Source organism: Uloborus diversus, chromosome 2, assembly GCF_026930045.1.
Source record: "Uloborus diversus isolate 005 chromosome 2, Udiv.v.3.1, whole genome shotgun sequence".
In the NCBI taxonomy this organism is placed as follows: Eukaryota; Metazoa; Arthropoda; class Arachnida; order Araneae; family Uloboridae; genus Uloborus; species Uloborus diversus.
Genome location: NC_072732.1, coordinates 116,240,470 through 116,262,099, shown reverse-complemented (window position 1 = coordinate 116,262,099; position 21,630 = coordinate 116,240,470). Strand labels below are relative to the sequence as shown.

Genomic DNA, 21,630 nt, shown 5'->3' with positions numbered 1-21,630 from the left:
CTTGTGCCCATTGGTTTTTGGCGTGAATTCCTCCAAGGGGGGTGGAGCAATGGGACGTTTTTTGAGTTACGCGGGCTTGCTATTCCTCAGGAAGTAACTGGCGGAATCAAACAAAATTTGGTCCATATGTTGCCTCTAACAGGAGCAGGTGCTGATTCAATTTTGGTGTCAATAACTCAAACGGGGGTTGAGCTATAGAACGTTTTTTGTCGTCAATTGTGACTGCTGTATCTCAAGAAATAATGAACGGAATGAAAGAAAAATTTATCGGCAAGTAACCCTTAGTGGGTATAAGAGCTGATTTTATTTTTGTGTCAACAGCTAAAAAGGGGGTAGCGCAATCACCCGTTCTTTTTTTCCATTTTGAGTACCCTATCTCAAGAAGTAATGCTACGTTCTGGTTGAAATTTGGAATATATGTGAATCCATATGTAAACAGGCTTTGGTTCGATTTTGACGCCGATCGCTCCAAGAGGTGTTGATTTTTTTTTTTTTTTGCGAATAAAAATAGTTTTATTAATGAAACAATAAGAAAGATAAATCGTAATAGATTGTCGTTTGCGTATTTCTCGTGATTTTAATTGTATGGAAATGATCGGAAATATTATCTCAATGATTTAAAATTTTTAACTGTTGCCATCTTATGTTTGTTAATAAATAAAATATTTGTAATTAATTCAAGTAAGGCTTTTAAAGTAACTTTCAATTTGTTTTGTTTTTACAATAATTCAGACATTGGGATGGTCGTCAGGTTTTTGCATGTGTAATTTTGTTTTTGTTAGGAATATTGCTTCCTCGTCAAGCATGGGGAGGGATCAGAAAAAGGAAAAATATAGAAGAAAGTTTCGTGATGGCCACAACATACTAGTTTTTTTTTGGATATTTAGTGTATTTTCATGCTGAGCATCGAATGTGTGAAACCAAATTGAATAAAAAAGGAGCAAAATTTGCTTGAAATCTCATTTTTTCTGAGGGTATACTCCCAGTAATCAGTTATGCACAGTATGTATATGCGATCATATACATAATATATGTCATGATATGAAAATTTTTGAAGCTTGACGGTATAACACTATAAGTTTAAAAACTGTTTGAGAGTATACGGCTTATATGGAGTATACCCTATGGGAACACCACTGCAAAAATGTCATATTATTGATGCGAGAGGCTCATATTTGAAGAATTTTGATTGTTTGTTCAGATTGGATCAATAGATCAGTTGTTTTCATGAATCCATGTTCATTACTTTTATAACGCACCTTGAAAACATAATTACTTACCTCCACATTAGTTTCAAATGTCATCCATGGTGACATCTTTATAATGTCTGAACTTTTTTTATTTCTTCCTCTTATCAAAACTACAACTGGCTTGTAAAACCCACTTCTTCTCTGGAACGAAAGCTTCCATTCTCCAACCTAAAAAATTAATGGTAAATTCGTATTTTTAGACTGATTTTAATTGTTGTTACAATCATTAGTGTTATTATCATCAATGAAGGGTTGTTTATTGTTTTCACGCTATTGAAGTTGACATTCTTCGCTTCTTCCGATTCTTTAGTCGCCATTTTAAGACTGGAAGAATTATTTTTGTCTCACGATTGTCCGAAAGTGGCGATACAAGTATCTAACCCTCAACCGATTGTGTGACAAACTACTGAGTTGTCTCACATAAATTTCGTTTCTTTTACTCTTCGTTTTAATTTCTGCCATGCTGAAAGTATAAACATAAAAAATGTCTTAAAAAACGACTGCTAGGATTATGTTTGAGAGTTAAATATAGCTTTTGGGTGATTTTCGCAAAAATGTCCCAAGTTTTTTTATTTTTTGCAGCTAACCAAAGCCTTCAAAAGATATTGCTGTTAGGGATAAATGACATGCTTTAATATTACGATCAAAGCGTAACAGTTAATCCCATGCAAAATTGATAGTCACTTGAATAAAATAAAAAACGTAGCGTTACGCAAGGGACATTTTTTGGCGAATCGCTCTTTTGCATGTGAAAAAAAAAAAAAAACACACAATGATATTTTCGTTTGTATTTTGGGATTTTTTCTTCATAAAATTAGTTCGAATCTTGAAAACAAGAACTTAAAAAAAAAAAAAAAAAAAAAAAAAAAAAAAAAAAAAAAAAAAAAAAAAAAAAAAAAAGAAAGAAAGAAAATCCGTTTAACCAAATGTGCAAACGCTTGTTTGCAATTTGTAAATTAACGGACACATTTGCGATATAAAATTTACCGTTAATTTAGGCGACACATCATCTTTCCACTCCTTGTTACATGTTGCTTTAATGAAATTAATTTGAAGCAGACTTATGATAAAGGAAAACTGAAGGCTTTCTTTTTTTCGGACGCGACAGTTGGTTATGTTGATTTGTCTAGATCTGCTTTCAGTGCAGAAATATTCTTTTCAATTCAAATCATTTTAATTCTGAAACTGTCAATCATGTGTCATTGCAGAATTAAAATTCATTTTAACGTAGAAAAGCGGTCATGCGTTATACCAGATGTATATATATAAATTCAGATATACAGGTTTGAAAAATAATTAAATTAATTTGGCAAAACCATTTTTATGATCTGTACTTCAGATTTCACCTTCCAAACTATTTCATTTCGTACTGAAGTTTTTGCAAAAAAAAAAAAAAAAAAAACGCGCCAATCAACTTTAGCAAGCTGATTAATCGAAGCATTTTGCTATAGAAGAAGGACAGAAATATTAACTTTTTTCGATAAAATCTCCATAAACTGTTGCAAAAGTTAAAGAAAAAGAACTGACGAAACATTCTTGGTATGTAATTCTTCAGATTAGTAAAAAAAAAGATTTAAAACATATTTTAATCAGTTTAACAGCATTATATAGAGATTTTCGTATTATGGACAATTATAGTCATACAGAGGTTTGACCAATGTGCTTTTAATTTAAATAATATTTTAGAATTTTATGATATACATAAAGTTAAATCTTAAAGACAGTTCTCGTTTCCATTTTCAACACAAGAGCATGAAACTACTTTTAAGTAAACTAAGCTAGTTACTAAAGAGATAAGGACTTTGTTGTGACCCTTTTACAAATGCTCCATATTAATTTTAAAGCAGCAAAAGTGACTGGAACTAACAAAAAATTCAACTTGTGTTAACTTTTGGTTAATAAATAATAATTACTTTTTAAATGTAAATTTATTCGAACCTCAGGATTTTCAAAATTGAAGATGTAGCCTGGAATTTTCATTTTGTAAGCAAATGAGGAGTTTACTGGAAGATAAAGATGTTGCTCATTCTGGAAGACGATGGAATCTTTCACTACAGGAGGTCCAAACAGAAAACCAGGTCCAGTCAGTAAAACTTGAAAGCTCTCCACACTTCTATCGATATAAAAGATCATGCTATTGTTTTTGTTGTTATTTCCAGCATATATCTTTTGATCAATCTATGGGAAAGAATTGAATACATGAGTATATATAAGTATATATATATATATATATATATATATATATATATATATATATATATATATATATATATATATATATATATATATATATATATATATACTCATTATATAATATTTCATTCATATATATAATTTCTACAGACATCAACGGAACCCCAATGGATACATCTTTTTCTAGTGCATTTGCCAATATCTTTTTGCATTATTATGAATATATTTTTTTAATAAACAACAGTATAGAAGCTTTTAGATATGTAGAGACATCACCATTTTTAACAACAATGATTTTCATAATTTATGTGAAGAAATTTACCCAAATGAACTACTGCTGAAAGAGACAAATAAGGATGAGTCAGTTAATTTCCTAGAGCTCAACATTCAACTAAATAAAAATGATCCTTGTGTAGCTTTGTATGATAAACGTAATGATTTTGATTTTAAAGTATACTAGCAGTACCCGCACAGCGATGCCTGTGCTAAAAATTTAAAGAAAATCCGTTGAATTAAAGAAAAATAAATTACATCAAAATTACATTTGCAGTAGCTTTCAAATGTAAAAAAACTCCATAATTCATCGCCAAATTCGCCAATTGACTTTATACTTAAAAAGAAAATTAACGTACTCACAATGAATTTAAAGTAAAGTAATAACAGTAAAATATTCATAAGCAACAGAGGCAACTTCCTTCAAAATGTTTAAAAAGAAAGTAGTCGGACCTCCATACATCGAAATAGCAAATTTCCGGAAAAAAAAATCGATATATAGAAATTTCGATACATAGAAAACAATCTTATTTTATCCTTAAAATCTCTTAAAACATTAAAATTAAAGCAAATTTTCGTGTATGAAACCCAATTTACCCAATTTCTAATTTATACGAGCATCCGATTAAATGAAAGTTAATAATTAAAAAAATAACAGAAATTTCATTTTTGCGCCTTCATACATCTTCATTTTTCAGCAATTCAACTTGATCCGCAACATTAGGGGATTTTCGTTTTGACAATGTAATCAAGAGAAAAGTAAAAAATCATAATTTGTATGATTTTTTGCATCTAAAAAGATTAGGAATGATAATCAACAGACAGAAGGGATAACTTGAAACTGATTTTACAATGTTACTGGTTACAACTAAGATTTGAAATAAACTTGGGGGAATTTAAGAACCCCAGAACGAAACAACGACCTATCTACACACCCCTCAATCCCAGATTTTCGTAGCAACCTTTAGTGAACATAATTTTCTCCCCCTAACCTTCATTTTTCATGAGACAAACAGTCTAAAGTAGAAAAAAAATCTACGAATGTCTCGAAAAAAAAATCGATATAGAGAGATTTTTTCGATATACAGAAACAATTTTCTATGTAATGAACATAGAAATTTGCTAGGATTTCGATATATAGAAAATTTTGATATGTGAAAGTTCGATATATGAAGGTTCGACTGTAATTGAAAAATTGTTTGGGAAATAGACCTAGTGTTATAGTTGAAAATTGTCTAGAAAGTGGACCTAGTGTTATAGCAATTTCTCGAAAGAGAAGCTTTGAAAATTGGCTCAATCAGAATCTCTTATATCTCCTGTTCTAATTAATTGAGAGAAATGGAACAAACATCATCTTGTTCGGAAAGAAAAGCTCTCTACCCATCGACACATAATGTTAGGGGGTGAGGAAGGTGTCTACCCCCCTAATTAGGCAAAAACGTGAAATTTCAGCTTAATTAGTTAATTATGAAAAAACTAATTAGAAATTTAGAATTCGGGCTTCGAGGTGCAGACCCCCGGGGTACGTTCGAATTTTGTGCCAAGTTGCAGGGCTGTAGGTGCTATGGGATCTTCTGGCCATCGGGTACAAACAAAGAAACAAAAAAAAAAAACACCGTCACCTTTATATATATATATAGATTCTTTAATTCATTTTCACAGTTGTGTTAGTAAAAAAGTGTTCAAAACTATAATAACCTCACAAATTACTAGATATAAAAAAATCTGCAATAATAAAACAAATCTGAAGACAGCGATTCAAAATTTAACTGCAACCTTAACTGGGAACCAATATCCGGAGCATCTTACGTAAAATTTCATTTGCAAGCTTATGGAAGAGAAGCGGTAGGTCATTTTGTTTGTTCCATGGATTTGTTTGTTACATGTTCTTCCTTTTGCTATTGAGTTCAATTGTGATTTTTCTCTTGTAGTTTAAATTAGTTATGAAATTGTTCTGATTAACTTTCTGTAAAGTTTGTATTTTGGGTTTGTAAATGTTCAATTTAATTACTTCTTGTCATGCTTATATTCTGGACTTTCGGTAACCCCTATTGCTTGTTTTGTGATATGTCGGGGTACTAGTGCAGCTAGGCAATTTCGCCAGCAGCATTCGCAAAACATCTCATTGTTTTTTCCCTACCCTTGGGGAGTAACCCCCGATGAGACCCCAGGGTATTTTGCGATTTTTTAAAATTTTCGTTCTTTCTTTTTTAGTTTTATATTGCTATTATATATATATATATATATATATATATATATATATATATATATATATATATATATATATATATATATATATATATATATATATATATATATATATATATATATATTATAATTTAATATTAATTATAAGCAAAAAGCAAATATTAGGGCTCACAAGTTGGCAGGCCATATTGACTTGAGACAAACACAGTGGGGTTGAACCGATTTTATATGACCTCTCCTCCAGACCTACCAGAACCGTGATAGATACCAAACATGCAGTAAAAGTTGAAAGAATATGGATTAAAAAAAAAGCTGATTTAATAGAAATACAATTAAATCTATTGCATTTAATTCCAAAGCCGAGAAGTACTTAAAGTATGTTGTACAGTAGATAACACTTTAAAACTAAATCCCACATCTAGTATAAAAAATGAATTCAATATATTAAATTAAGCTAAAAATAAGATTAAGATGACTTACTCGAAACAATCCAAACGACTTGTGAAAGAACATATGTTCTAGTTCTTTAAAATTACTAGTTCTTAAATACAGAAGTTCATTATTTATGACTGGAAAATCGCCCGTCAAGGTATGACGGGTGGAAATTGCTTCTACATTTGAACGAGGCCTGTTTGGTGGTATTTTGATAGTTGAAGTTTTAACCCTTACTCTAATTTATTTACACTGAACTCCAGTAGATAGCGTTTATTGTTGACCCACTTTTTGCTTCTTCATGCTCCATAAATTACAGCTTTACCAGTAAAACTGTTAAGTTACCGGATCCAGTTCAGCCTTGTCAAAATAAAGCATTTCCCTGAAAGTCAATTAAAACCAAAAAATATTATGTAAGGTGCGAGTTTCACTGTTGATGACGTCAGAGCGTTACTCGATCAGCGAATTCTCTGTAATATAATGAGGATGATTTCTTTAATCCGTTCACGAAACTGCTGAAATGTTTTAATTCATCGAACGCCTTTCAGTTGTTCTTTAGGAAATATCATGCATCATTGAAAATTAAAAATATACATTGCAACTGCAATACATGTTTCGAATCTTCACGAGTCCCTCCCATCAGTGCCTAAAAATTGGAAGTATCACAGATTATTCATCGACAAAATGAATACGAACGTCAAAGCAAATTGAGTGTGGGTCAATTAGAAGAACTTTAAGACCATCGTTAACATAATTTTTATAACGCACCTCCAAATATTTGTTTCATTAAAATTTTAAAATAATTTTTTAGAAAACTTGAAGTTGGTTTGAAAATATATGTACAAAACCCACGATGTCTGAAAAAACACAGCGAAGTTGTAATTCCTAATTTTAGAAGGCTCAAGAGAAACTATTCGCTCTAAATGAAATATTGCAGTTTTGAGTGTGCTGTTTCACTTTTCTCGCTCGACCGTAATCTTGATATAGAGTCCGACTTCCACAGCCATAAGACTCGTTTATATGTCTGTATTTTTTTTATTCATTCACTATCTTATTCGCTAATTTATTTTTTCACATTTATTAATTATTTTATTCAATTACTCCTTTCATTTACAATTCATTTCTTTATTCATTACTTTATTTATTTATTAATTTGACCAAAAATATTTTTAAATGATAAAAGAAAAATAATTTCTTTGAAAATTATTTTTTTCCACTCCCATAAAAAAAGGAGTGAACATTTGTGTGTGTGTATGTGTGTGTGTGTGTGTTTTTTTTTGAAGGTTCAAATTTAGGGACAAAAAGTAAAAAACCATGCATTGCATAACAACACATTCACATAAAGAAAGGAGAAGCACAGGAGAGAGAAAGTACATCCATGCCGAACCGGGATTCGAATCTAGAATTCTCCCCATCCGCAGTCAGACTTCTTTGACTACTAGGCCGGCTTTCTAAATGTACTAATTTATAGATGTATAATCTTTCAACAAATAGAATTAAAAAAAATTCTTACCAAAACATGATTTTTATTGATCCATGAAAATGATTCATAAATAGTTCTAAAAGCTTCGTGGAGCGATGTTATTGGTGACAATGAGTTGACGCTGTCAAAATTTTCAGGTATGTAGAAAAAATGTCCTTTTGTACTTTTCGCCAGCTTGTGTAGACCAGACATTTCAGCAATTTTCTTTTTGAAGAAAACAGCGTGAAGTTTGATCCCACTTGTCGAAAGTTTATCCGACAAAGTTACTATTTCTTGTTGGTTGATATCTGTAGCAGATATGACTATTATTTCTGATTTCGAACCATTTTTCAAAACCTAGAACAAAAAGTACGATAGAAATAACTAAAACGTTATGAATATAATAACTGCTCTTCCAAAAACTGAAAGCTTAAAAATTAATCTCCGCCTCCATGTAACATACTACAAATTGCATAACGAATTTCAGTTGTTGTTATTTCAGTAGGTAGGGAATAAAATAAATCCGCTCTTATGCAAATGAATTGAGGGCACGAATATGAAACTCTGCATGTGCATAGTGTTTGCGTAGTTCAAAAAATGGTGATAATAACAGAAAGGTATTTTCAGCCATAGAGCTCTAGACGGAGTTTTGATTCTAACTCAAGAGAAACATTAACCTCTATTTTATTGCTCAATAGAATAAGGAGGCAATAATTTTGAATAAAATATTGCACTTCATCTCTGACAACAACAAAATTTTATTTTAAAAAGGAGAAAAGAAAGAAAGAAAAAATGGTAATAATAATGCCATTTGAATTTTAACGTATTGAATTTAAACTATGTTTTTCGCAATCGTGAATTGTGATATGACCATACTTGTTGAGTTTTTGTTTTCTACAAATGAAATGGAATCGAAATGGCTAAAAAATGTGCACCCGTCTTATTATGACTGGAGTTTTTCTAAAATAGATAATACGAGGAATATCCATTAAAAAAATAATGATAAATAAAAAAAAGGTGATTAAGATGTGGTAATAAAAATAAAGGTTTTATGGCCTATATCCATCAGTACACTTATCATAAAGATTATTTACAGCCGCATAACGTTATGTATTTTTTTTTGTTATTAATCTTAAATGATGGAAATTAGTTATCTCGAAATTTTGTATTTAGATGAAGTTTTGCTGTACATCACAGTCTTTTTTTCCTGAAAAAACGTAATTTTTCTAAGAAAACCCTTTTTTAAATGTAAAGCCTACTTGAGTTAAGCTCTGAAAAAAAAATGAATAAAATCAAACCGCAGACAATTTGTTACTATGACAACGAAAATTTCGCTCCCTGAATAAATATAAAAAACAAGCGTCGCAATGGTAATCTGAAAAATCAGAGCAACATCAACTTTGGTCAAGAGAGGATAATAACCGATTCGTGTTTGCTAAAAAAAAAAAAAAAAAAAGTGTGCACTTCCGCAACATACTTTTGAAGTTATGCATCAATTTCAAAAATCCTATAGTTTACCTCGTACGCATTCTTGATGCCGCAGCCTACACACAGCGAGCCATCGTCGTTTACATCTGGAAAAATATCAACTATTTTTTCTGCATCTTCTTGCGTGTGAATCGATATGAATGGAGTATTGGTTAAAGTGTCTTTCAGATGAATGATTCCAACCTTTGTATTGAATGGCACGTCATTTAGGATGAAATATGCAAAAGCATTTTTCGCCATTTCCATTCTGTCCTGAAACGAAAAAATAGAAATATCATTAATAAAAAATTTTATTTTTTTTTCAATCAAATGTTTCGCTATAATTTTGAGTTGGTTCAGAACCAATAATTTTCACAAAAAGTTTTTCCTCTTTCAAATTTATTTCAAATTATTAGCAAGTCTATTCATGTACCAGCAGAGAAATAGCTCAGCCGATAACGTAGATACTGTCCAACCACGGATTGCATGGAGTTTTCAAATGTCCAGATAAGACGAATCTATGTGAATAAGGGGGGAAAGTAAAAATTGATGAGCTTATTCCGCTCATTTGAATGAGACTCTGCTTCTGCAAAAGCTGGCATCGGTAAAAAATAATAGATTCGTCTATTTCTGGCTGTAAAACGGATGTTTGCCTTTCCATACAGTCCGTGATCAGACTATACCTGAGCGTGGCGCAGAATTTCAGAGTTTGAGTCTCGTGTTCTGATCAACATTTTAAAAATATACTTAATTAATTATTCTTCAATTTTATTCATTTCCTTAGAAAAAAACTCATTAAATACTTATTTCGAAAAGAAAAAGAGCGTATTTAATGAGCCTTTAATGTTTCTTTTAAAATATTTTTCCTACGGAAAGAAATATTAAAGGAAAAGAAGCTAATCAGAAATAGATAAACTGCAATTTGCTTCAGAGGTAGAGTGAGCAATGTATTTACTGATATTTGCTCAACTTTTGGAAGTGAGTAGGGTCTGGTAGGGGAAAACGGTCAATGTAGTAAAGTGGTCATACATTAAATAAATGGCTGTAGATGGGAATTAAATGTTCAAATAAGTTTAAAATTTTCATTTTCGAGTAAAGCAATTAGGAATTACATTCTGAATTCATAATTGTATTACTGGCAATATTTTATTTAGTGAAAAAAGTCGTTGCATATGAAACAGAAGTAAATCTGAACACCTCTTTCAACTTCTCTGGGACATTTTGTTTATTAGATTTGTTGTGAACAAGTTTGCTGCAAAGGAAGCTTCCTACATGTTAAAAAAAACTTATTTATTAGAACCTGGCTGTATTTATTTTACATAATATTTTAGAACAATGAAAGTAGGATGGGATCAAGTGGTCATAGGATTAGGATTAGTATTCTTCAAAAGTCACTTTACCTAAACGTATTAAGTAGAATATTTATTAAATATTAATTTCCCTAAACATTGTTATTTCAGTGAAAATTTATGTGAAAACCTACGTAGGATCTTAACTTAAAACGCATCTTCTCACTGCTTTTATTCAGTTGTACAGAATAACTCAGTTCACGTAGATGATTGACCGAAAGTAAACAAGCAAGGTTACCGAAGGTTTTTGCCACTATGCCACTTTCGCGGATCTTCTCTATAATAAAGACAGTATTCTCATTCGTCGACTGCTTGGCACCAATTCGTTGTTTTGTTCAAGTCAAACACGTGACTGAGGCTGTCAAATGGCACGATTATCTTTTTCATACAGTCTTATCTTTTCCGTAAACGCAGTATAGTATATACATCTCTCCTTGACAGAGCAGGACCTAGCGCATTCGCTTATAAAATGATCGAAGTTCTTAAAATAAAAAATACAGGTCATACTTACATTCAGATCCATATTGTTCGAGGTATCTATAGCTACAATGATCCGTACATCAGTTTCTAAAATATATTTAAAAGTTGGTGTTATGCTTGTTGGAGGGACTTTTCTGGAAAAGAAATTTTTAAATGTTACGTGAAACAAAACAGTTTACGTTTTGTAACTTTAACATTTCAATATTAGTGATCTTTCAAAGTTATTTTTTCATGGGGGAAAAAGGATACATAAGATACAAACCTTTTGTGTTTAAAATCAGAATTTCGATTAATCACTTCCCACGTACTTTGGTCTTTACAAAGCGCATTTTGTTTCGATGGCACGTCTCTATCATGAGGGAATTGTTTTCCATCGCAGAATTGTTTCATCTAAAATGTTTTGGGGTGATATAGGTTTAAAACGTCAAAAAGTATCTTCAGATACAAAGCTTTTAAATTCTTTATTGAGCTAAGTGAATTTGGAGTTACTTGAAACTTACTTTAGGGAAATTGTATCTTGTCAACAGTGATGATTCTACACCAGTATTCTGTCCACTGACTGGAATAGGCCTACAGGAATCCGGAAATTGATAGTATTCTTCACTTGAACTTTTTCTGTAAAACACAACAATTATATGAAGTCCTTTTTTCTTATTTTAACTACTTACATAATTTTTAAAAAACAAAATTAACTTTAATGTTTATTTTGTTTTATTAAAACCATATTGTCTTAGTTTCAAACTTTTTAATTTTAATCGAAATCATTAAGGATGCAATTACTAACTAAGCAGAACATTAAAAAATGGTATTTGTTTTGAGGCACAAGAATGCTTAGCTTTCAGAGTTATTGTGATTCGTTTAGTAATCGAAGCTAGATTCGTTTAGCAATCAATTGTGATAGTCACTTCCTGTTGGACATACGTTTGCTATCCCTTGAAGTCTTATGGAAAATTCCAACCCAGTGATTTAAGGTAATTTTGGACCATGTCGTTTATATTGCGTCAGTTCACATTTTTAGATTTTAACAGAATGGTTAACTCCATATATCCTTCTTGTAACCCCCCCCCCCCCCGCAATAATAATAATAATACTAGAAGAGCGGGATCTCCTTGTTGCTGCCAAACATGTGTACGCCACATTTTCAATTTTCATTGAAAATGTGGGCGCTTTTTATTTGGTTTGTCCAATGGTACAGTTGGCCCATATAGACGTAACAACCTCCGAAAACACAATCCATGAAAAGTTGTTTTAAAAAATCTAATAGTTGAAATTTTGTATATTAAAAAAAAAATAATAATAATAATAATTCGATTTAGGAACAGCAAATCTGAACCTAGATAAATTGCTATGGGTGCAAAGGTAGTTAAAGTTAAAGCACTATAACTTTACCTGAATTCATATACAGCTTTTGTATTTGTACAATCTGTAACTTTTACTGTATCCGTTCCTGGAATTGTGTAGCAAGCAGGATAAACTTCATCTCCAGGAAAACCACTTTCATCGAAAACTCCATATCGGTATTTCGACCATTCTCGTACAAATGATCTAGCTGTTAAAAAAACAGAAAGAAATACTAGAATTTTTAAATGCGTTGAACATACATTTAAAATACACTAGAAGTTTATCAAAACTTGCATTTTTCTTGTTTTGTAAACGGCTATCAACCATCTGTGATGGATATCAACAGTAGCGTAACTAGGGGTTGGCAGGAGTGGCTCTCGCCAGGGGTGCAGCAGCCAGGGGGTGGCATTTCGACTGATTAAAAAAAAATAAGAGGGTTTTTTTGATGAATGAATTTGAAAAATGCTTTAAAATTTTTTTAAAAAAATAGCAGGAATAAGAACTAAAGGGGGTATATATACATAACATCTACTGAGAAGGGACATTGGGCATCATTGAAAACAATTTTAAAAAAGAAAATAAGAAAAAAATTACAATACTGCCTCCTATTTGTCGAATCAATTAATCAAAATGTTCCAAAATAAATAAATAAATAAATAAATAAATAAATTTAAAAATAAAATTTTTTTTGGAGGTCATAATGACCTCCGGTCATTTCCCATGTGGGCGACCTTGGGTGGGGGGGGGGGGCGCAATTTCTTTCGTTCGCCAGGGGTGCTAGAACCCATAGTTACGTTCCTGGATATGAAATAACTTAAAAGCGTTGAAGGTATCCAATATCGCCATTTTTTTTTCTCCTAACTGAATAAAAATATTTTGCTTGATGGAAGATTTTATTTTACAAGTTTTCTTCAAACATTGATTTACCGCTTTTTTTCATTGTTTTTTCAACCTTTCTTTATTTGAATCTCAGTTGTCTTAGTATTAAAAAAATCTTAAACTGTATAAATACTGCATAAATCTGAAACTAGCTAGCTAATAGACCAGTAATACCTATTCTTTTCTTGTATTTCCAAACTAAGACTATCAGTTTATAACAAAACCTCCACAATTCATTCTGGGGAACCTTGCTAGATAATGCACTGGCTTTTTCTACTTTTGCCTACCTTAGAAATGGGTAATATATATATATATATATATATATATGTAATACCTTTTTTTTTCAGTTCGGGCCCCTTTTTATCTCGAGCCCCATCTTTGTGGCATGTGTACCCATGTGGAGGTCATATCAAAACGCTAATTTTCTGCAATAAATATTTACAGATTATAATGTTCTTTTTTTTTTTTTTTTTCAAATGTACTTTAACCAATCAACCAAAATTTGAGAATTAATTCTCTAGCCTTTCAACTTCTCGTAAAATTAAAAAACAAAAAAAAAAAAAAAAAAACAATAAAGATTGTTGAGAAGAAAAAAATTGTTGTTACTAATACCACTTGGAGGACCCAAGCCCTATTTACGTATGCGGTAAAAGCATAAACTTTTAGCATAGCTGAAATAATATTCCAAACACCAAAACTTACTGAATAATGCATATTAGTATTTTAATAGCATTTTCAGATCAAGTTACCCAAATAAAAGATTAGTTAAATGAAAAACACATTAAATAATGGCGGAATATATAATTCTGGTTATATATTGAATAGCGCATTAAATTACAAGAAGGGAAATGCCGCACAGAGTTTCTAAATTATGAAAGTAACACTTTTCCGTTAAGTTTCTGAAACAGTAGCTTATTTTCAAAAAGCAATTATTAATATATTTACAAAAGAGCGATAATCCAACGTACCTTTATCAGAATCCTTTTTATCTAGGAATTCCACGGGTATGTTGATTCTGCGACCAGAATTTCCACATCCAGCATATTGCGTACTGTATACATCATTGAAAATTTCATCAGCACTGATGAATGTATCTGGATTACTGAATTTTGCATTCCATTGTGTCCATTTTACGTCCAGTTTCTCCCGAAATGTTTCGGGAAAAACGAAAATGACCTCTTTAAAAAAAGCTTGTTTTCTTGTTGCTGTGTAAAGGAGCTCACTGGAGCCAGTCAAAATGCTCTACAAACCGAAAAAAGGGAAAAAATCACTTGACATAATTCATTTAAACTAGGTCTTTACCCTCCCCCCCCCCAAAAAAAAATTGATTTGTGCTAAGTTGTTTAGTATCATAAAGCGATGACGTACCAGAAAGTTCCACGAATTTGAGTGACGAGTATGGAGGGGGGGGGGGGGGGAACACAGTGTAATTGCTTCATTCCTGGCTATACCTCAAACTCTATTCGTTTTTATGAAAATTTATTGATACGAACATGAAGATGGAAATATTACTAACATTATTGTAAGTAATAATTTTACACAGGTCCTTATTTGGGGAACAAGGGGCACTTCCCCCTAATTTTGAACAATTCACTGAACGGGTTCAAAAGTGCGCGCACATTTACTCCATTGCTTTTATAGGACATTTTTTGAGTAATACCCGTAAGGCTTCCGCTTCTTCCCCGTGTATTCCGTGGGGGAACTCCCCTACCCCCGAAAGTAGGAAATGATTGGACTGATTTACAAATCTCAAACTAAAGGAATATTCATAATTAGATTATAACCTAATGACAAGAAAGATAATTTCTAGCATTAACATATTCTATTACTTATTATTATGAAATATTGTTACGTAATGTCATTATATCATTCAACATATTATTCATGCTCATGAAATGTAACTATATCTAAATCTAATAACTATTTAAGTAGTTCGTCTCCTGTCCCAACCCAATCGTCTTCTGAGAAGAATCCTTGTTGCAATGTATGTCCATCGCAATTTTTTATACCAAAGAGGAGAGAATTAGAATTTTTCTTATCTATTCTTTCAGGCTACACATGTTGGAACATTTCAAACCACTTTCTATTCGTTTGAACCTCTGTTAAAACCACCTATGCAGCAAAATAAGTTCAACAAAACTCTAGGGAGCAGTCATAGCTATTCGGTGACCACGTTCTTGGTATCGTTTCCATTCCCATTCTAATAATTTCATCACCAATCCTTGAATACTCCAAACCGCCTGTGGTGCACAGTGCACTTGTTGGTGTATACGATTCGAATGTTTCCTTGAAAGGGGGGGGGAGCACATGTAAACAGGTCAATTTTTCCTAAATTTAAAAAAATGTGAAAATGATGAAAAAAATATATTTCAATGGCAGCACTATGATCTACTTCCAAGAAAATTTCAAGTGATTAGCCGTAAAATTTTTCGAGTTATATGAATCATGCAGTTTTGAAACTTAAAATTAATTCATACTGGATTTGTTTAAAAGCTAATGATTACACCTTTATATTTAGTTATAAAAAATTAATTATCTAAAAATAAATTCATTGAATGTAATGATTTATATTAATCAAATTTGTCAAAAAAAAAAATCTGCTAGGCTCGGTTTAACAAAAGTATAAACATCTAGCTATGAGACACATTTGGACACTGCTTTAGCGGCAAATATGGACAGCCTAAATGTGGTCCTAATGTTATATATCTATGAGTTGTTACACAAAATTGAAGAAATGGGATGTTTAAAATAATCTTTAAATTACTAACGAAGACTCGGTTTCATTCTTTGCTTACGTATAAGCCGTGTAGTTAAGTTTGGATGGAAATACGGCAGTCAACATGTCGCACCCTGGCAAAGGAAAGTGACACATCTCAAAAATTGGGGAAACTATTTTGATTTATAAATAACCTTAATTTAATTCTCTTTTTGGCTCCAAAAATCGCACACAGTTTATGTAATTGGTGCGCGGTGGGGAAAAACGATATAATCAATGACGACACATCAGTAGAATTTCATAATCTTTACTAATAATAAAGTTGAAAGTCTCTCTGTCTTTATCTCTGTTCGGATCGCTCCCTGTCCGAATATCTGTCTGTCAGGATCTGTGTGACGCGCATAGCGCCTAGACCGTTCGGCCGATTTTCATGAAATTTGGCACAGAATTAGTTTATAGCATGGGGGTGTGCACCTCGAATGGAGTTTTCGAAAATTCGATTTTGTTCTTTTTTTATTCCAATTCTAAGAAAAATTTTCCGAGCAAATTATCGCAACGTGGAAGAGTAAATTGCGAAATTATCATAACGTGGAACCGTAACATGGGCAAGCCAATTGGCGAGAAAGTCACCATACACTATTCGTAAATACATAGGCGAAACAAAAGACCTTTTAATTTTTCTACTACGGGCAAAGCCACGCAGGTACCACTAGTTCATAAGAAAATAGTAAGTACATAATTCAATGTAATTCTAGGACAATTTGTTTCCTACAACTTACCAAGGTATATCAATGGATATAGGAAATTGGTAGCATAAGTTTTCAATATTACTAAAGGCAGGGTGTCCATGCACCTAGAAAGTCACGTAGGCTCAATTTATTTTCACTTGATTTCAATTCGTATTGCTTTCAAACTTCTTTCTTTCCTAAAAGCAGATTATCTGAGTAATCCAAAAATAAAGGTTACTTTTTTCAATTTTTGTCAACATTTTAAGTCTCTCAAAGACTAGTCAGAAATAAAATTTTATATCGTCAGCCGCGGCCAAAAGGAGCCCAATCGGCTACTGCTCACTCATGCAAACACTGTGCGTTAAGGAGCACTGTTATAAATAAATTATCCTCTCACACAAGCTAATAAGAAGAGCAATGTGCTAAAGGAAAAAAAAAACACCTTTTTATTTTTTCTCATTTTGCTGCATTTTTATTCATAAAATGGAAATGAAACTCTCAGAAAAACTTCGGCTTAAAAGAAGCACATTCGAGACATAGTAAACTTTGTATAGTATATAGATATTTTTGAATTGAAAACACTAAATTATTTTGGGTAAAAAATGAAAACGAACATTCGAGTTATAAGAATTTGAGTTATCGAGAGTCGACTGTAGCCAAATCAGGCAAAGTCCAAACCTTTCTCTTTCAAGACCCAAGAATTAAAATTCAGCCAGTCTTTAATACAGAAAATACTGATGCATTTTAAAAAAATGTTTAGATATTATGGCATGATACAAGTTCATTCCAAGCAGGCTTCTAAATTTTGAACAGTCTGGAATCGCGGAATTTCTGCCTAGTCCAAAATCAATTTCTGAAAGTTGGAGGAATTTTTTTTTTTTTAATCATGCAGTTTTGGGAGAATGAAGAGAATTTCCCATTTATATGAATTCTAGCCTTTCTAAATTATTGATATTGTTTTTTATTTATTTATTTTTATTTATTATTATTTTTTTATGGTATCTGAATGTGCCCCATGCATCTCCAAACGTTCCCCCATGTAGGAGTAAATGTTGTTCCTATGTAACGTTTAAGCATGCATATTTGAAGCGATTAGGTGTAAGATTATGGTTAGTAAAAAAACAAATAATAATAATGGTTAGATTTTGCATTAAAAAAAATTTATATATATATATATATATATATATATATATATATATATATATATATATATATATATATATATATATATATATATATATATATATATATATATATATATATATATAAACGCCCACATGTACCCTCCTCTTCCCCAATAGTTAACGCACTTTAAAATACATACTGCGGTTGTTTCCTTCAGTCAAAAGTACTACTTTTAGTCACTGAAATTCATAGAATAAGCAAAAAAAAAAAAAAATAATAATAGCAATAAAAATAATATATAGATAAATAAATAAATAAAAATAACACGGAGCGAGAAAAAACTTTCATTTTCCCAATTAATTTTTTTAAATGTCCGATTTTGAAAATATGGCGTGGTCTTTATGACGTCACAAATAATGTACTTTGGCGTATCAGTCTGCCGCGTTTCCACGTTATGAAAAATCAAGAAGCGAATTAAATATTGCGCTCTACGTTTGTTACCAGCACATGTGAGTAAAGAAGCGAATTAAATATTGTGCACTGTGAATGGCAATGAAAGAGCACCGATTATAATATTTTTTAAAAATATTAAACTTAGTCAAATTATTTAAAAAATGGTCAGATTCTATGCTTTTAAACATGCTCTTTCAGAAAAACATACAGTTGGTTCTCTGATTAACGACCCTCTATTTAACGACTTTCTCTATTTGAAGACGACTTTTCGCGGTCTCGGATGCTGTAGTTGTTTTAGAAAGGGTATTCCAAGGTATTTTTGACATTTATGTAGAGTCCGTAACGTGACCTTTTTTGCCATAACTTTTTAATTTACTGTTTGATTAGCATACTATTTTATTTTTATCTTTTCCTACCAACACAACAGCTCAAATTAAAATAATATGAAAATCAAACGGTAAATTAAAAAGTTATGGCATAAAAGGTCACGTAAATGTCAAAAATACCTTGGAATGCCCCAGAAGCATTCTAGTTAAGAACTCCTTCTACTTAAGGATGTTTTTTTGTGGTCCCTTGAAAGTCGTTAAATATAGAATCAACTGTACTTTAAAATTTTGGAAACGATCCTACTTCATTTTTAAAAAAATCGAGTTGAAATGTCAAACTTCAAAATAGTAAAATAGTTTAGCTAAAATTAAAAAAAAAAGTCATAAAACTACATACACGGGAGTTGAGGCCGGGGGGGGGGGGCTTTCAGTAGATTTTAAGCTTTAGTTTCTTTTTACCATGTTGTGTTCAGACACAACAAGAGTAAATAATTTTACCATTACGATACAAGAGTTTTTATTTCTCTACAAACCGCTTAACATGGCTTGCGTTAAATAAAAATTTTGTTTACGTCCTTGTAACTATTTGTCACTTTTGATGTGTATCTAATCAAGAATGTTTTGTCCTTGTTTTGCAACTGAAGTGAAAAGCGAGAAACTAGCGGGAAATTTGTATTTAAAAGTCATTCAGTTTAGGAGCTTTATGTTGTTGGAAGATGCTATTTTATTGTTTCGACTACACAAATTGATGTAAGAAAAAACCTTTTCCAATTGTACTGCTGTGCTAATTACAATATTAGCAGTATGCTGTTAATACTATTAATTACAATAAAGTATAACTAAATAAACAAAACTGAATAAACAGCATTGTAAACTAATTAATTACAATAAAAGTTTCAAAATGAAAAATGCACATAAAACATTACCACCTCGATGTTGTATTATGATTTGTTTTATTATCAGATTGTAAGTTTCTGCATGTAAACAGAGATAGTTACATAATTGAAGCAAATATTTTTTATTCAACAATGCGTATTTTGGGCTTTAAATTGAGTCAATAATTTTTGTTATCAATCGTTATATTATTTTCTTTCATTTTTCCATGTAACATATTGCATAACAGAATTATAAAAAAAAATTCAAAAATCTAGATTTAATTCCATACATTTCATATTTTCACGAGGAAAAGTTCAAGCTCAAAACTATACATAAATGCCTTTCGAACTGACTTTAAAGGTAGTCAGTTTTTAAGATTCGCATCTAAGCTATAAGGATGAATAATATTTTTAAAAAATAATGAAGGAAATCATATAATTTTTTGGAAAAAAAATAACGGATTACTTTTTACGTGGAGTGATGAATATTATACAATAAAAATTGTAAGGAAAAATGTAACAATTTTCATTAAAAATTATGTTCAAAACTTGATAATGTATAATTACACAACATATTAATGTTTCACACTGTATTAGAACTGCAATTAAATAAAAACAAAAAATAGTTTAAGCAATTGAAGTAATAAAAATAGAAAATAATTCACATAATTTATCGCTTACTTCGAAATTGCGAATCAGCGCTTTGATATTTGAATGATGAACATCAGGATGAATTCCAATGACCAAGTTCTTATATCCGCCATCGATGTCAATTAAAACTTCCGATTTTACAAAACTGCTTCCCAAAAATAGACTTGTAAACACAAAATGAAGAAACATTTTAAACGAATAGAAGAATGTTACTATAAGCCATTCCGCACAGTGTCTGCAGCTTCGCTTTTCCTTTTGTTGACACAGCCTATCGCCATAGATAAGTTCTCAGCAAGCGGTTAAGTCGATTAAATCTGTTTTAAATTAGGCACGGTGTTCTGGACCAATAGGAAATAAACAATAGTTTTGAAGAAGCTGAATGCTGTATTACACATTCTAAAACTTTAGGTTAAGACTTGATTACAGCAGAAACACAATCACTTCAACTTCTTCTCCAAAATAAAACCTTTTTCCGTTTTTGAGTCATAGCAGACGATATCTTAACGCATTTGATTGCGCTTTGACGTTATCTTCTATCCTGAAACAAGGGAACTGGAAAAGGTGATAGCAGACAACGGTGAATATTTTCGAATGCGGATCGACGAAACTTAAAATGTAATCCTCTTTTTTGGAAGCAAGTTCATATATACGGTTGGTTTAGCACCTTTCCGGCTTTTTGTGTTAAGTTCATTATCCGTCATTCTATCCATTTCCTTTTGACTATTTTCAAGTACAAAATCCAATGTCCGGTTTTTGGCGTGTGCATCATCTGATAACTGTATTAGACAGTCCATTTTAATTTCTCCTTTGACAAAAGCATTCGTTTATTCAACACAGGATTCAAAAAAAAAAAAAAACTCATTTTTAATTTTGAGAGAAACTAATAAAATAAGGCTGCACTGAAAAATATTTATTTCATTCAATTTTTTAAAAAATTAATATAAAACTTTATCAGTGATATTTTGATACACTAAAATATTTTAATAAGTTCAACTGAAAATTTCACTTCTTCGAAATTTTGATTATTTTTCGCAGTACCAATCAATTTGTTTTCAGAACCAAAATTAAATATTGAAGAATATTGAAAGTGGATCTGAACACGGGTAATTGATTCAAATTTTCATCGTGAAAAGTGATGAAGCTGTGAACTTCTCAAATATGACATTCGCAAAAAGCAGGGGAAACTTGAGTAGAAGTTGCTTCCTTCTGACTCATTGAATGCTTACTTCTCTCTGCGGTCATTTATTCCGTGTCACGCATGAATCACTAGTTGTATACACAATACTCCCGCAGCCGTTGAGGTTCATTTTAAGGGAATGATTTATGGTCTTGAATAAATATTTCTTTTTTCAGACTGTGAAAGCAAAATATCAGGATATTTTACAATATGGAATATCGAGCATTTGTGTTTAAGCCGTAGGT

At 31.3% G+C, this 21,630-nt stretch overlaps 1 protein-coding gene across 1 annotated transcript in view; it reads right to left on the bottom strand.

The window, feature by feature from the left end:
• Positions 1 to 20,397, bottom strand: part of LOC129216503 (calcium-activated chloride channel regulator 1-like) — a 37,174-nt gene extending 16,777 nt beyond the window's left edge. Inside the window, exons 1-10 of the mRNA XM_054850717.1 lie at positions 20,239 to 20,397; positions 14,299 to 14,576; positions 12,504 to 12,659; positions 11,615 to 11,729; positions 11,377 to 11,504; positions 11,146 to 11,248; positions 9,337 to 9,558; positions 7,870 to 8,175; positions 3,255 to 3,428; positions 1,281 to 1,418 (exon numbers count right to left, since the gene is read on the bottom strand). Of these exons, the coding sequence (XP_054706692.1) occupies positions 1,281 to 1,418; positions 3,255 to 3,428; positions 7,870 to 8,175; positions 9,337 to 9,558; positions 11,146 to 11,248; positions 11,377 to 11,504; positions 11,615 to 11,729; positions 12,504 to 12,659; positions 14,299 to 14,576; positions 20,239 to 20,397 (1,779 nt within the window). The remainder of the gene's footprint in view (positions 1 to 1,280; positions 1,419 to 3,254; positions 3,429 to 7,869; positions 8,176 to 9,336; positions 9,559 to 11,145; positions 11,249 to 11,376; positions 11,505 to 11,614; positions 11,730 to 12,503; positions 12,660 to 14,298; positions 14,577 to 20,238) is intronic.
• Positions 20,398 to 21,630: the final 1,233 nt, after the last annotated feature.